The sequence below is a fragment of the Xenopus tropicalis genome, chromosome 4, assembly GCF_000004195.4.
Source record: "Xenopus tropicalis strain Nigerian chromosome 4, UCB_Xtro_10.0, whole genome shotgun sequence".
In the NCBI taxonomy this organism is placed as follows: Eukaryota; Metazoa; Chordata; class Amphibia; order Anura; family Pipidae; genus Xenopus; species Xenopus tropicalis.
In genome coordinates, this window is record NC_030680.2 from 62528428 (window position 1) to 62543213 (window position 14786).

Below are 14786 nucleotides of genomic sequence, written 5' to 3' on the forward strand. Positions count from 1 at the left end.
TTGGCATAAATGTGTCCAATTTACAGTGAAATGAATGTGCAGTTGCATCTATTCTAGATCTTTTGCAGTCTGCCTGGCATAACTTCTAGTGTTCGCTCAGGTCAGCTCGCAAGAGTCGACACAGCACAATTGCATTTAATTTAAAGCCCACATTGCATGCACAACTATGCATGAATTCGGGAAAAATCTGGTGCATTGTGGAAAAAAAACATGGCGATCGTATCCAGAAATGCACTTTGCTCATTGTCTCATTCCAGAAATAATGAGCCTAAATCAAAGCAAATTACATATGTAAATTCCATTTACATTTTCTAGTGCAAGTTCTGTACCCACTTAGATTCTACTGGAATGTAATAAAATGTTAATGGATCATCAGTAAATGAGTAAAGGCAAAACACACCATTGAAGTATAGAGAATACTTACATACAGAATAACAAGGTATTTTCGTGTTGGGTATAGTAGAGAGCTGAGAAGCATAACAGGTAACACAAAATAATTATTTTTGGCTATGATAAATAGGGCCAGTTCATGAACCCTAGAGTATACAGGGTTGGATATATGACACATTATTTATTTACACTTAACCATACCATTATGATTGCTATAATGCTAGGAAAAAACTGCAAGTTAAAGACATACATTTGAAAATTTGTTATGAAATGAAGTCTTACTTGAAGCCTATTTTAATCAGCCTTTCTTACCAGAGAAGGAATTATGATTAACTGCAGTACTAATTGCTGTTATATCTGTGTTACTCCCCAGAGGACCCTGGGTTTCCAGTCAGCTGAATAACTTCTAAGAATATATGGCTGGAGGCAGTCTCATGTATCCACAGGAGCCTGGTGCTTAGCTGAATGATTCCATTTCCTTATTCGACAAACATGAACATATTGTTGTTTTGTGAGACCTGCATGTAATGAGTGTGGCTGGCAGGGTGTGATGACACAAACACTATCATGCTCAGCAGGGTTAATAACATTTAGGAACGCTACTACAAGCTGCCATTAAAGCACACAGGTGTCACTTTTTACTACGGGAGTTGGGAATGTTTCCCACTCAAACTGGGAAGAAAACAAAGCGATTGTGACTGGATCAAGGTTGCAATATGAATTATATCTGTGTCATTCCGAGCTGCAAAACATATATGTAAATCTGGCATAATATCAATAAGATGTAAGGTATAAAATCACTCAAACTTTTTGTTAAAAGAGCCTTTTTAAAACAATGCTTTTTTAATTTACCTTTTAATAGGGTTGCCACCTGTCCAGTTTTGAACGGGGGCGTAAACCGGGCTGTCTGGGTCAAAACTATCTGCACGGTTTTCCCACTTTGGAAACTGGGAGGATTTTGCCGATCACTATGTCATCACCCCCATGATGATGTGGCCCTCCCCAGTGACATCACACCATGCCCCAGGCAGGAGAGGTGGCAACCCTACCTTTTAACATCTAAGGGCATTTACATTCACAAGTGCAGTGAGCAAAGCGCAATTTCAAGCCCAATTGCCATTTTTTTTTCTCACAATGCAGGATTTTTCTCAGATTCCAGCATGATTGCGGACGCAAACGGACTTTGAATCTGATACAATTGTACTGCACTTAGTACTACTGCACTCAATTTGGCACACTTTGTCACAAATAGGGTGCAGGTGCGATGAATATTTTCAATATCTGTCTGGTGTCATTTCCAGTGTTTGAGTTACATGCGCCCTTTTGTCACAGCTGCACTGTGGGAAACCTGGCCAGGAGGTGGCAGTAGCTTGAGGTTACCCCTGTGTAAATAGGTTCAGTAGCACGTGCTTTGAAATTGAAATGAGAGAAACTACATGAAAGTGTGAGAGTATTTTGACACAAATACCTTCACTGACAGTGGTTTTACCCACAACTGACAGCATGGAAAAGTACAAATTGCCCACTGTGTTTTTGGATATAAATAAGCTCTTTAGTGTTTTGCTATTTGGTTTTTCAATTAAATATTAAGGGCATTATGTAATAAAACACATAAATGGAATAAAAAATTCAGAAAATAGGAAAAAAATTTGCATTCCGCAATAATGTTCATTGCCTTGTTTATTACATTACAAACATTATTTTTGTGTTGGACAGTCCTAAGACCAGCTTGACTTGGCTGGGGTGGGTTGCCCTCAGGCTCTGAATACACATCCAGCCTCTTCACAGTTCCATCAAAGCTATAGTTTAACTATGGAAGAGACATGTGCCATTGACTTCCATGTGATCTTGGCAAGTTTTAGCTGATGAATTGTTGGATTTGTATTTTTAGACTTTTTTTCTGCGACTTTTAGCACCAAAAATCCAAATAGAAAAAAAATCAGATGGTTATTAAATGGCCCCTAAGAGAAACAATTTAAACAGTGGTTATGTGTATCTATTAGAAAGAAATAAACTTTAGTAGGGATTTGGGGAACTTTAGTAGCCATATTTAAGGCTAGGTGCAATATTTTTTTTCTCTTTCCATTCTTTTTTTTTAATTTATTGTCTTCTTAAGATATCCCTTAGAGATTCTTTCAAGTTCAGTATTATAAAATAAAATCTGTGGCTGCAACCACTTTGCCCTATCAGTTATAATTGTATTATGCAATATACAGTAATATTGAAGAGTGACGGGCCTGATTAATGTGTTATGCTTCTCTTTTGGGATTAAGATTTCTCCTAGTTTGCAGGTCTTTGGTAAAGATTGGGACAAAGGGATCTACACTGAGTTACTTAAAGCAATGTATATTTTGGAGGTGGATACTGCACTTGTGATATAGATGGTTTTTGTAAATTGGTTGTGGAGGTGCCCTTACTAGTAGCACATTAGTGGGTTTTGGCATTTTTGGCCAAATGGATAGTGTATGATGGGGATATACCTCTGAAGCAGTTGTTTCTATGCTCCAAATCTAAATCTCAGGTTCTTTATTTGGCCACTTTCAAGTTGTTTGTCACAGATAGCAGAGCAAAAATGAATAAAGTAAGTACACAAACCTTAAACTTACACACCTTAAATACTCATGTAACTAGAATGTCATGACATGTTTACATTCACTCTAGTCTCATGTAGCCTGTGTGTGTACAAATTGCACACTTTATTCAAAAACTGTGGGCGTGAGTGCTGATTTACTTGTGTGCACTCTATTTACTGTATGTAGTACTGTTATAACTTGCATATGCACAAATGCACAGCTACGATAGAAAATCGGTTGGTGCAGACTATTTTGGAGCATGTAAGTTCTTTGGGAGATCCCTATAAGCCCTCCAAATAGTTTTGCATCATATACTGCATATGACAGATTTATTTTGTCATTTAGATGCATGCTTTTTTAATACACTAGTGACCCTCTGGAACTCATAAAATGTGCAGGTAAGCCAGTTTGTCTTTTATTTTAAACTCCCAAACTAAAAAACTACTTTTCAAAATATTAATATACATAAAAAGTTCCCTGACACCCACTGTGACCTACAGCACTTATATTTGCCTATTTGTGTCTGTTAGTTACCCTCCCATATAGATTGTAAGCTCTATGGGGCAGGGACCTCCTTCCTCTTGTGTCCTCAACTCTTAACTTATTGCAACTCTATTTATCTTGTATTTATTGTTATACAGGTATGGGATCCCTTATCCGGAAACCCATTATCCAGAAAGCTCCGAATTACGGAAAGCCTGTCTCCCATAGACTCCATTTTAATCAAATAATTCAGAATTTTAAAACTGATTTCCTTTTTCTCTGTAATAATAAAACAGTACCTTGTAATTGACCCCAACTAAGATATAATTAATCCTTATTGGATGCAAAACAATCCTATTGTGTTTAATTAATGGTTTATTAATTTTTTAGTAGACTTAAGGTATGGAGATCCAAATTACGGAAAGACCCCTTATCCGGAATACCCTTGGTCCCGAGCATTCTGGATAATGGGTCCTATACCTGTACTTTGTATTTATCTATTATTATCTTATTAACACCCTGTTTGTATTAATGTATTCTACTGTACAGCGCTGCGTACATAAGTAGCGCTTTATAAATAAAGATATACATACTATAGGTCATGTTAATCATTTTTCACTGATAAGGCTGCTTTTGTAAGTAATAATTACCTGAAGTTCCTAAACCTGAATGTTTTCCCAACCTGACTGTCCCATTTCAAACTTTTAGCTGCTGCACAAATATAGCACCCCCCCCCCCCCCATAGAGGAACATGGGGGCTCAGATAGGGAATGTTAAAGCATTGGGCAAATACTTTTAAGGCAAAATTATAAACAGCATTCAAAAACAATATTATAAAAGACGTAAAAATAAATTAATTTTTGGTGACAGTATCTCTTTAACAAAGAAGGTACAGTAAGGTATGAATGATTATTATATTAAACTGTATAAAGTACAGATTATTCACCTTACAATGCTCCTTTCTAGTTGTCTGGCTCTCACCTAGTCATGTATCAGTGTCACGACTGCTTCTGAGACTGTCAGTTCCCAGTGAGAGATAAGAATAGACACATGACTAAAATAGTAACAATTGGTTATATGTTATGCAGCTTTCTGTTGTTATTATTACATTTCAGGGGTACTGCTGCCAATGTGTGCAATATTTCAAAACAGAAATGACTGTACATTTTTATAAGAACAAATGTGTCTTAGTGAAAGGTTAAGAACTTGGCATTCTGGAATTATTTGCACTCAGTGCATCAAACTATATAAGAGACATAAAAAAAAATATATATTTTTTTTATAATGATTTCAAATTAAAGAATAAGAACACATTCATTTACATTTTTTTCTACAGGATTTCCTAATGGAAATATTAAGAACAGAATATATATTTGTCCCAAACTTCTTGCAAAAAATTACTGGGTCAGATTTTAGTTTTAGCCATTCAAAAGCTGCCTCACTGGAAACTGGCCATAGCACCTTATCTCCTTAGCTGGTCTCTGGGGGTTGGGACCTGGCCAGTATTTTATGAGGCTAGAGTTATAAATTAGGAATTATTTTTCAAGGAGAGGGCACCCCTACTGATCTTATATTGTGTTTATAAGGTGTGGTGTGCATAATGTGGAGTGAAACCAGCTGAACAGGGTGGTAAATGGCACTCATGAAGCAGGGATAACTACCTGAGTTTTCTTAAATCCTGTAAATAGAAATAGAAGTCTTATGCCATCATTGGCATTCCCTTGTACTAAGTGTGATTCTGCTGCAAAACTTCAGAGTTGAGTGTCCCTTGGGTGATCATATTGTCAGTTAAGATTTCTTATACTACATAGCTGTTTTAGAATAAACAAATATAGATAGAAAGTGATTAAAAAGCTATTAGAAATAGCTTGAAGATTGAAAAATTTAAACAGTAGTCATTACAAAATATATGCTCAGTGAAGTATTGTGTATTTACAGTGACAGTAAATGTAGATACAAAACAGGGAAGCCTTGAGCTATCCGCCTATTGTCTTTATGTCATTTTGCACAAGGCATTTATCTCCCTGTGCCTCTGGCAACAAAAAATGCAATTATAAGCTCTGTGGGCAGGGATTTGCTGTGTCTGAATAATTCTTTGTACAGCACAGCATAAAATCTGTAGACCTATATAGCAGAAAAAATATGTTTATATATATATGTTTATATGCTCTATAACAAATACTAAGAAGTGCTTTGATTTTTATTTTCTTATATGATATAGTGCCTAGCCATAAAGGTGTAGTCACTTTATTACACATTTGATGTAAAAATAAACTGAATAGCTTTGCTAACAGACAGTTTAAAACTGATGCCAACATTTCAGACCAATAAACTCTTTGGTTCAGCAGTCTGTTAGACTAGAGTACTTAAAATATTAGTCTGTGAAAAAAGGTTATGCTAAAAAGTTTCCCCAAAATAATACTTTTTTAGCAGTATGGTTGTTTGCCAGTTTCCTTGCCAGTGGGTTGTCTGTGCTTTTTAGCATAAGTCAAGATTTATTTACAGTAATATAATAAAAGCCACAATGTTTGCACCAGGTCTAGAACCCGTATCAACAACCAGATTGTTTTCAAACAGGCGACTATTAAATACTTTTCTTCTCTTGGCCATACACGGGCAGATTAAATTTGGGTCTTTCAGACTGATATGGCAGCTTAAATGCCCATGTATGTGCCCTCTAATTGGCCTCCCCATCAGATATATGGGTAAAAATCGCCCAGATGTCGATCGGACAGACAACTTTTTTGTTGGATTGAGAACTGCATTGATTCATTGATGTGGTCCCCACTCCTTATTTTCATATCCCCTGGGGCCAAACCCAAGGTGAGCGTATCAGGGGAAATTTAAACTTAAGCATTTCATATCTTGTAACATTACCTCTATCATCATCTTCTTAATTCCATCCTGCTAATTGCATATATGGTCCTTGCACTGTGCAGATGTGCTTGAAGATGATGCTTATAGCATGTGCTTTATTACACCAATTCTGATTGCAGTAAGTGTGCTCCAGATAGGATTCAGTGTTTATTATAAAAGTGGAATGCAGACAGTTCTAAGTTGCTAATGAAAATAACTAATTTAGAATGACTTGTGGCCATAAATACAATTGCAAGACTGTGTCGTTCCTTTTACACTTAGACCTGAAACCTTAATCTAAGTCAAAATGTAACATGGATTGGCACTGGCTTATAAAAAGTGGGTATACAGTACATTTGCAAAGCCTGGCAGTATAATTACAATTCGGATTTAAAAAAACTGAAATTGGTCTTTGCTCATCTGCAGATATTGCTGGTGAAATGAATTAGAAGGCAATAGCTAGCTCTATCCACTCTATTGAAAAGGGTGGCAGATGTTTGCAGCCCCACTGTAAGCCTCTTAAGTCTACTTTGCTGCAGTTGTGAAAAACAAATGTATAACCCACAGAATTAAGATCTAGATACATTCCCAAGCCTTGCTGTGCTTACAAGAAACTTAATCATGATTAAAAGGACCTAGTATTTTGTTGTTAATGATACAGTGAGGCTTATTTAGAACTAAAGCGCGGAAGAATTCATCCAAATTCTTGGTTTTAAGAGCTATTTTTTAAGGAATTATTGGGGTGTCCATTGTATGCGGAGAGTAAGAGGAAGTGTGTGGTCAAGTATAGCACTACAATATGCAGCACTCATGGCAGGGGTGAACAGAATACATTCCGGTGTAGCGATCCCTGTTTACATCTTGCATGTGCTTTATTTGAAGTCATATGCCCAGTTTCTTGCAACTGTATGTCCTATAATTACAGGGCGTTGTACTTGTTGCTCTAGTAGCTAGCTTGCTATTTACATAACCTACAGCCATACCAGGTGCAGTTCAACAACAACAGCAACAAAAACAGGAACGGTGCTATTGTGTAATATCTTAAACCTCTGCAGTTGTGCTCCAATAAAGATATCTTTCCCCAGCACCACTAGAATTTGATTAAACAGAGAGAAAAATACTTTTAATAAAGCAGAAAGAGAAAGTTTCCATAAAAACTCCTAACAGCAATGTTAGTCGGTGACCTTAAACAATTTCAGATCAGTTCTGTTTGTATCACAGGCTTCAGGTCTGCCTTTGATTAAAGCTGGAAAAAGCCTCCTGTGTAGCACGGGTATGTTCTACAATTAATTGGAGTCCGAGCCCCAGGTAATAGTCCTGCTGTTAGCTCAAACCACCAAGCAAAGAGATATTTAGAACCCATATGAAATAACAGAAAAGAACACAACAATAAAACAGAAGAAGGGTTTTATAGAAAAGTGAATAAAATATATTTAAAGGTAAAAAAAAGGCCAATGTAAAAAAGCAAGTTTTCTTTCCTTAAAGCAGTAGTCAATGCTTGTAAATTCAGAAAACCCATACATTAAAGAAAATGCTTGCCAACTTGTCTTTGCTAAAATTCTATTATTATTATAATGTGTTATTCTGCTTATATTTTTGCAAAATATCACTGTGTTACCCTAACTTTTATATTAATATTTGCATTACCATTATTAGAATATAAACTATGCATTTAAGTCCCTTCCCTTAGTTAGTTCTATTGTACAAGAATGATGTCAACAGCCCTTGTGCCTCCCTCACCACCCACTACCTAACTGAGCCCCGCTTTGGGTCTGGCGGAGTCTATTTATAACCTCTAACACAGTTAGTGCCCCACTGGGCCCCAATACTTTCAGAAACCCGCATTAGTTGCCGAATCTGAGTCCTCAATCATTGCACCACTGGGATTCACACTTATAACCAATGTATACCAACTTAACCTCTTCCAAGATTTTGGAAAGAAATGTTTTGCTTCTCCTGTGGCCATATTGTGGTCAATTTGAATTAAAATAGTTAAAAATACAGTACCTAGCTGGTAAGCCAAACAAATTATTATGGGGAAAGAAGATGAGAATATTGCATTTTGTATGTTAAACTCATTGTCACTGTGCTGTTGGGCAATATTCTACACAGGCGGTTTTGCCCAAACCACTTATTCAACAGTAGCCTGCTGTGGCATTTTCCATTCAATGCAATTTTCTGATTGCTATTACTGGCTGCACTTAACTCTTCTTTGTGGAGTGTTGGCCTTGCCGACAGCTCCAGCAGTGAAAGATTCATTTTTTGTGGTAATGAAGGCATCTCATTTATGCAACTGACATTGGTATGATGAAGTATCTTCCATTTTTGTTCCTCTTATTCAGCACTTCCCAAAATAACCTTAGAACTTCGGCAGCATCATTATTTTTCTTGTCTCTGGCTTCAAGACAAGTGACATTTTACCTAATCTGTAGCAGACAGGCCCCATTTATATTTCCCTTTAGCATCTTAGATACTCTGATTCCATTCTCCATGCTTACTTGATCAGAACTAAAGTGGGATATGTCATTTATGTTCTGATTGAAAGCCATGCCGCATTGTAGTGAATATTCCTTTTTGCTTTTCTTTGATGAAAAAAGGGAATCAATGGCATTGTGGAAAGCACAGTAAGCAATATTTAGTCCCCTTCTCCACCCTAGTAGTGTGTTCTGCTATAAAAAAAAACACAAAAAAAACTATTAAATGAAAGTGTCTAACTTTTATCAGGCCATGCCTTTGTTATTCATAAAACACTTTCATAACAGCATTGTCCTATTGTTGTAGGAGTATCCAGAGCATTGAAACCCCTCGGTGACCATACCCCATAGTTCAGAGTCCTCTGGATTCCATCCTGGCTCTAAAACCTGGCCATAAGCATTTTAATGCAATTTCTATTACATTAGATCTGTTTTTTTCCTCAATCCACACATGGGCCAACTTAACAAACGATTTGTCCAATGTAAAGTATAGTAGCGGTTCTCTACTTTTGCTGGACGATGCTTCCTAGAATTCTCACAGCATTCTCCAGACTATTATCAAGGGTTAAATTTGGGAGAGCGATGGGTTCTTAAAACAACATTGCAATAATAAACTTTTTCAAAGTCCTCTAGGAACAGTGGTCAATTGTTGTAAGAGGGTCTTCCAGTGAGAATAAAATAATGCCTGTTTGTTTAGAACTGACTTTCTTTTTTTTTTATTTGATATGATTGTAGATGAAGTAATTAATAATAAGTAAACCCTCCTGAATGTAAAGTTAGAATAAAACATATTTACTATATTTTAATGCTTTATATGACAATACTTGTGGCAGATTTTGGTAGAAAATACTACATTGTAAAGGCATTTTTTAATTGTCTGTATGTTTTTCAATAGGGTGAATGCTCCCAGATGTGTTATAACATCTTCATCATTGAGACCATTTGTGTGGCCTGGTTTTCTTTGGAGTTCTTTTTGCGTTTTATTCAAGCAAAGAGCAAATGCCAGTTTTTCAAGGGACCTCTAAATATTATTGATGTATTGGCCATATTACCATATTATGTTTCCCTAATAGTGGAGGACGAGCAAAAAACTGTGGATAAACCTAGCAGCAATTCCTACCTGGAGAAGATTGGGCTGGTTCTGCGTGTTTTACGTGCCTTGAGAATATTATATGTAATGCGACTTGCAAGACACTCACTCGGCCTGCAGACTCTGGGACTTACAGTACGAAGATGCACAAGAGAATTTGGACTTCTCTTACTCTTCCTCTGTGTGGCAGTAACATTATTTGCTCCTTTGGTTCACCTAGCTGAAAATGAAATGGGCAGGTGCCAAGAGTTCACGAGTGTACCGGCTTCATATTGGTGGGCTATTATCTCCATGACAACGGTAGGATATGGAGACATGGTACCCAGAAGCATTCCAGGTCAAGTAGTAGCTTTGAGCAGCATTCTTAGTGGAATTTTAATTATGGCCTTTCCTGCAACATCAATATTCCATACCTTCTCCCGCTGCTATTCCGAACTCAAGAGAGAACAGGAAAGACTGCAGAGTCGTTTGATGAGGTTAAAAGATGCCAATCAGTCTGGTGAAAGTGATACATTCAACGATACAGACAGTTTGGTCTCAGAGGAAGCTTACAAATATTTTTACAATGGAAAATGAGCTCTAGTTAAAGGAGGATGGAGCCATTATATGAATGACATCTATATTGTCCTAGGTATTTTTAGAGGAAGAGGGATGTTGACATATTGTTTGCTGAATGTGATTTTTTTTTCTGGAGATGAACCAAATGAACTGAACTTTGGCTAAAAAAAATAGCCAATTATAAAAGTGTTACTGATAGAAAGTAATATAAAGTAAGGACTGTGAAATATAGAAATAATATTTACTACAGGTATGGGACCTGTTATCCAAAAGGCTTGGGACCTGAAGTTTTCCAAATAAGGGGTCTTTCCATAAGTTGGATCACTATTGGTGATGAGCTAATTGCGAATCTTTGAAAAGACTCGAGAAACAGTGAAAAATCCGCGAAACAGCAAAAATGTTACGTGTCCAAAAAAAATTGTTGCAACATTTTTTGCTGCGCAACAAACAAATTTTGTTGCCTGATTCTCTAAATAATCCACCAATGGTGAAATGCGGAAATTTGCACCGAATCCATGTCTGGCGAATTATTTTGCCCATCACTAATCACTATGCATTAGATCTACTAAAAAATCATTAATCATTAAATAAACCCAATAGGATTGTTTTGCCTCCAGTAAGGATACATTATACCTTAGTAGGATCAAGTACAAGGTACTGTTTTATTATTACAGAAAAGGAAATCATTTTAAAAAATTTGATGGCCTTCCAGCACTTTCTGGATAACAGGTTTATGGATAACAGATCCCATACCTGTACTTATTTTTTTTCAAGCAGAAACTTTGAAATGAACAGTATATAATTATATTATTTTTATTTTACTTTAACATGATTTTTTTTACCAGCTCAAGAAGTGAGACTGAATTTAGAATAATTTATCAAATGATGAACTTTATGATAATATTTTTGGAATGTATGACTATTAAATATACACTGTAGTATACAGACTCTATAATTACTTCAGATGAATGCATATATTCAGTTGATATACCAGTGAATGTCGGTATGGCTGGTTAATGGGCTGTTGACATGGGCTGAACATAGTGCCTGCGCCAGATTGAGCAAAGTAGTGGCTTGACGTTGCTACACCTTGCACAGGTACATTACTCACCCCTTACCTACAACTTATTACCTCCCCATCCCCCAATGACAGGGATATTGCTTATGAACAACTGAATCTATAGTACCCAGTTGGGGTTGCTACAACTCATGTAGGATGTGTAATATTGCCATTTGGATACTGGCATGTCAATTGTTTTGGGGCTTCACATTTGCAACACATACATATAATTTTTATTTTCCTAATCATTGGGCGAACATCTGATTTATTCTGTGTTCTTAGGTGACTTTTTCTGCCACCATCTTATTGTTTCAGCATTGTCTATTTGAACTTTTTTGTGAGCTATTTAACATGATGTTTTTGGTTTGCCTTTTTAGCTATACTCCTCTGCAAAGTATTTCATATTATTGCTTTTTTCATTTTTAGTAAATTCTTCAATAAAATTGTTACATACTTTTGTTAATGTATTTTGCCGCTGCTTTTTTTTTTCATTTGGAGCTACTGTTTACATACTGGATATACTGTCTACATATTTATTCTTTTGCTATAGTCACACAAGGGGTTATTTACAAAGACCCCAGACGGAAGCTCAAGAGCACAAAAGCCCCTTCTGCACATCTGTCCAGGGTCTGGTTGCACTTTGGTCCGAGTAAAAAATCCAGTGTGAGGAGCAGAACGCATTGTTGAAGGACGCAAGCCAGCCCTGTCCTTCCCACCAGAACAAACCTCCATAATTCGGAAAGTCCTAACATAAATCCTAACAAAAGAAAAAGAAAGTGAAAAGGAGCAGCCACTCAGTGATTACCTTAGAGAAGCCTTTCAGAGGATTTGCCTCATTCTTTTACTATACTATTTGACTGCTCATGAGCATTTTAAAGGAAAGTATACCTCCCTGGTTCAGCATGAGTTCAATGAAGGCTTCTGCTGAACATACTTTTGACCTATTGTTTAAATCAGAACAAATCTATTGTCTTTTTCTTGAGCTAACCAAAGAAAAGAGGGAAACTGAAGGTTCTCCATGTTGGTACTTGCGAGGTAGATAATTAGGTTACCAGTATATATTCCTCTCCTGTCTCCCTTTGTTGTGATTATGTTGTTATAGTCTACCTGGCAAAGACCAAACATGAAGATTTATTTTCACTTTTGCCTTGTTTAGTTCAAGAAATAACAAAAAAAATGTGATCAAATGGGATGTCTGGATAATACAGTTAGAAAATAGACCTTCACCTCAAAACAATTTTACCCCAACTGGTAATCTACCTGGTTAAATTTGCAACTGCATTGTGAGACCCTGTGTCAAACAAAAGGCCCGCGGGCCGAATACATCCCTTCTGGCTGTTTTATGTGGCCCCTGGTGACTATGCCTGACCATGCAGCACCAATCGCCTGACTGCACTGTGACTGTACCTGACCATACAGTATCTTAATTAAAAATTTGGCCAGTGTTTTAGATTTCGGCCCCCTTATGTGATTGAGTTTGATACCCCTGCCCTAAGAGGTACGTATACTTATTCAACCAACCAGGTATGATTTACCCAAAACCTGCATAAGAATCCACCCCAAGGGATCTGGGGAATGACATTATCCCCTACCTCATTGCTCATGGAGCAGAGGGAGGGAGTCAAAGCGTTTGCTTGTATGTCAGTATCTATCTATATTTATCTATCATCATCAATCTGTCATCATTATCTTTGCTGTTATTCTGTATCTCTGTTTTCAAATAATATATATCTAACTTCTAGTACATGCAGTGGAACACAAAAAAGTATCCATTCTGCTTTTATAAGAGAAACAATTCCTTCCACTTACATCTTCATATTAGCCCAACCAGGTATAAGGATTTGTCCTATCCCCTGCAAAAGGGTCTATCCCCAGTGATCAGTGAATTGCATTAACCCCTCCATTGCTCATGAAGCAGGGAGGGGGTAAATGTCTATCTATCTATCTATCCATCATCATCATCACCATCATCATCATCATCATCATCATCAATCATCTGCTATTTTATTTTTACAAATTCTAATTCTATTTTCTAATTTTATCTATCAATTGCCTTATTTTTTCTATGCCCTTATCTACTACTAAATGTATTGTCTCACCTTATATATTATGTTTTCTTCCTTTCATTATCCATCTGTCTATTTCCGCCTTTATTATCTTTTTATTGACTTACCTTATTCATTTTGTTTTATTTATTGCCTTACCCATGTACCTATTTTCTTATTTTATCTATCCCCATAAAATATATGGAGGCATGGTGTGGTACTGGAGCAGATGATTAGGCATCACGCAGACATCACTTTCTCCTTGCAGGATGGAATTGCTCAAACTACGCTCTATAGAAAGGACAAAAACTGACAGATAGATTTTTTAAATCCCAGTGGAAAGAGGTGATAAAAGTATTGCAAAGCAAATTCAAAGTGATGATACAATCTGTTATAAACCGAAGTGTTAAATGCAGGATCAGCCACAAGTGACACGAAATGTCAGAAGGAGAGATCTAGTAGTCAGATATAAAATATATGTGCCCTACTGAGCCTTCTCTTATTGCCATTCCTTAGCTTGTAAATACAATAAATGCCACCAATAACTGTAAAGAAAGACTCTACATACTATCAAATTACAAATCGCTTACATAGAATTGGTTCACTATGAGCAATAGTATTCAAAGTGTTCTTATATGATTCTGCTCTTTGTGGCAGAGTTTTGCCTTTCTTATAGCAGAACAATGGTACATCATTGCATATTGCTCAGTGACTTTTCACATTAAAAAGTTGGGGACTAATTTATATAATAACAAAACAGACAAGAAGAATTGGTTGAACACGATTTTACAACGATTTTACATGTACCATCCTATTAAAAAGCTGCAAAATTGGGTTAAGGTGACTTTTTGCCACCAACAAAACCTACTTTGTACTATAGCTATTTAAATAATTAAGGAACACAAGGGTACAACAAACAATTTGTTCCAGGATATAAAAAAGATATGTTCTTGCCTCTTTTGTGAACTGCAACAAACTATTGATGGTGGAAAAAGCCTCAAAGGGGAGATGAAGGAAAGGTAGAAAAGGAAGAAAAGGTTACTGCGAAGGCAAGCAATTTGGATCAGCATTCTGAATAGCATGAGATTAAATGATAAATGGTTTGTAGATATGTCATATTTGTGCAAACTGGTAACTGTACTGCTATAAAACAGCACTGTTGGGATGTGAATAAAGCATTATGCACAATACTGAGCTATTAAATGCTTATGGACTTCAATTGATAGCCTGGGTGACCTAATCCCACTAATCAGCCAT

The 14786-nt window shown here is 36.5% G+C and overlaps 1 protein-coding gene across 1 annotated transcript in view; it reads left to right on the plus strand.

Annotated features, from left to right (window-relative positions):
* kcng4 (potassium channel, voltage gated modifier subfamily G, member 4) overlaps nucleotides 1-10971 on the plus strand; it is a 31661-nt gene extending 20690 nt beyond the window's left edge. Inside the window, exon 3 of the mRNA XM_002934951.4 lies at nucleotides 9672-10971. Coding sequence (XP_002934997.1) covers nucleotides 9672-10442 — 771 coding nt within the window. The 3' untranslated portion in view covers nucleotides 10443-10971. The remainder of the gene's footprint in view (nucleotides 1-9671) is intronic.
* Nucleotides 10972-14786: the final 3815 nt, after the last annotated feature.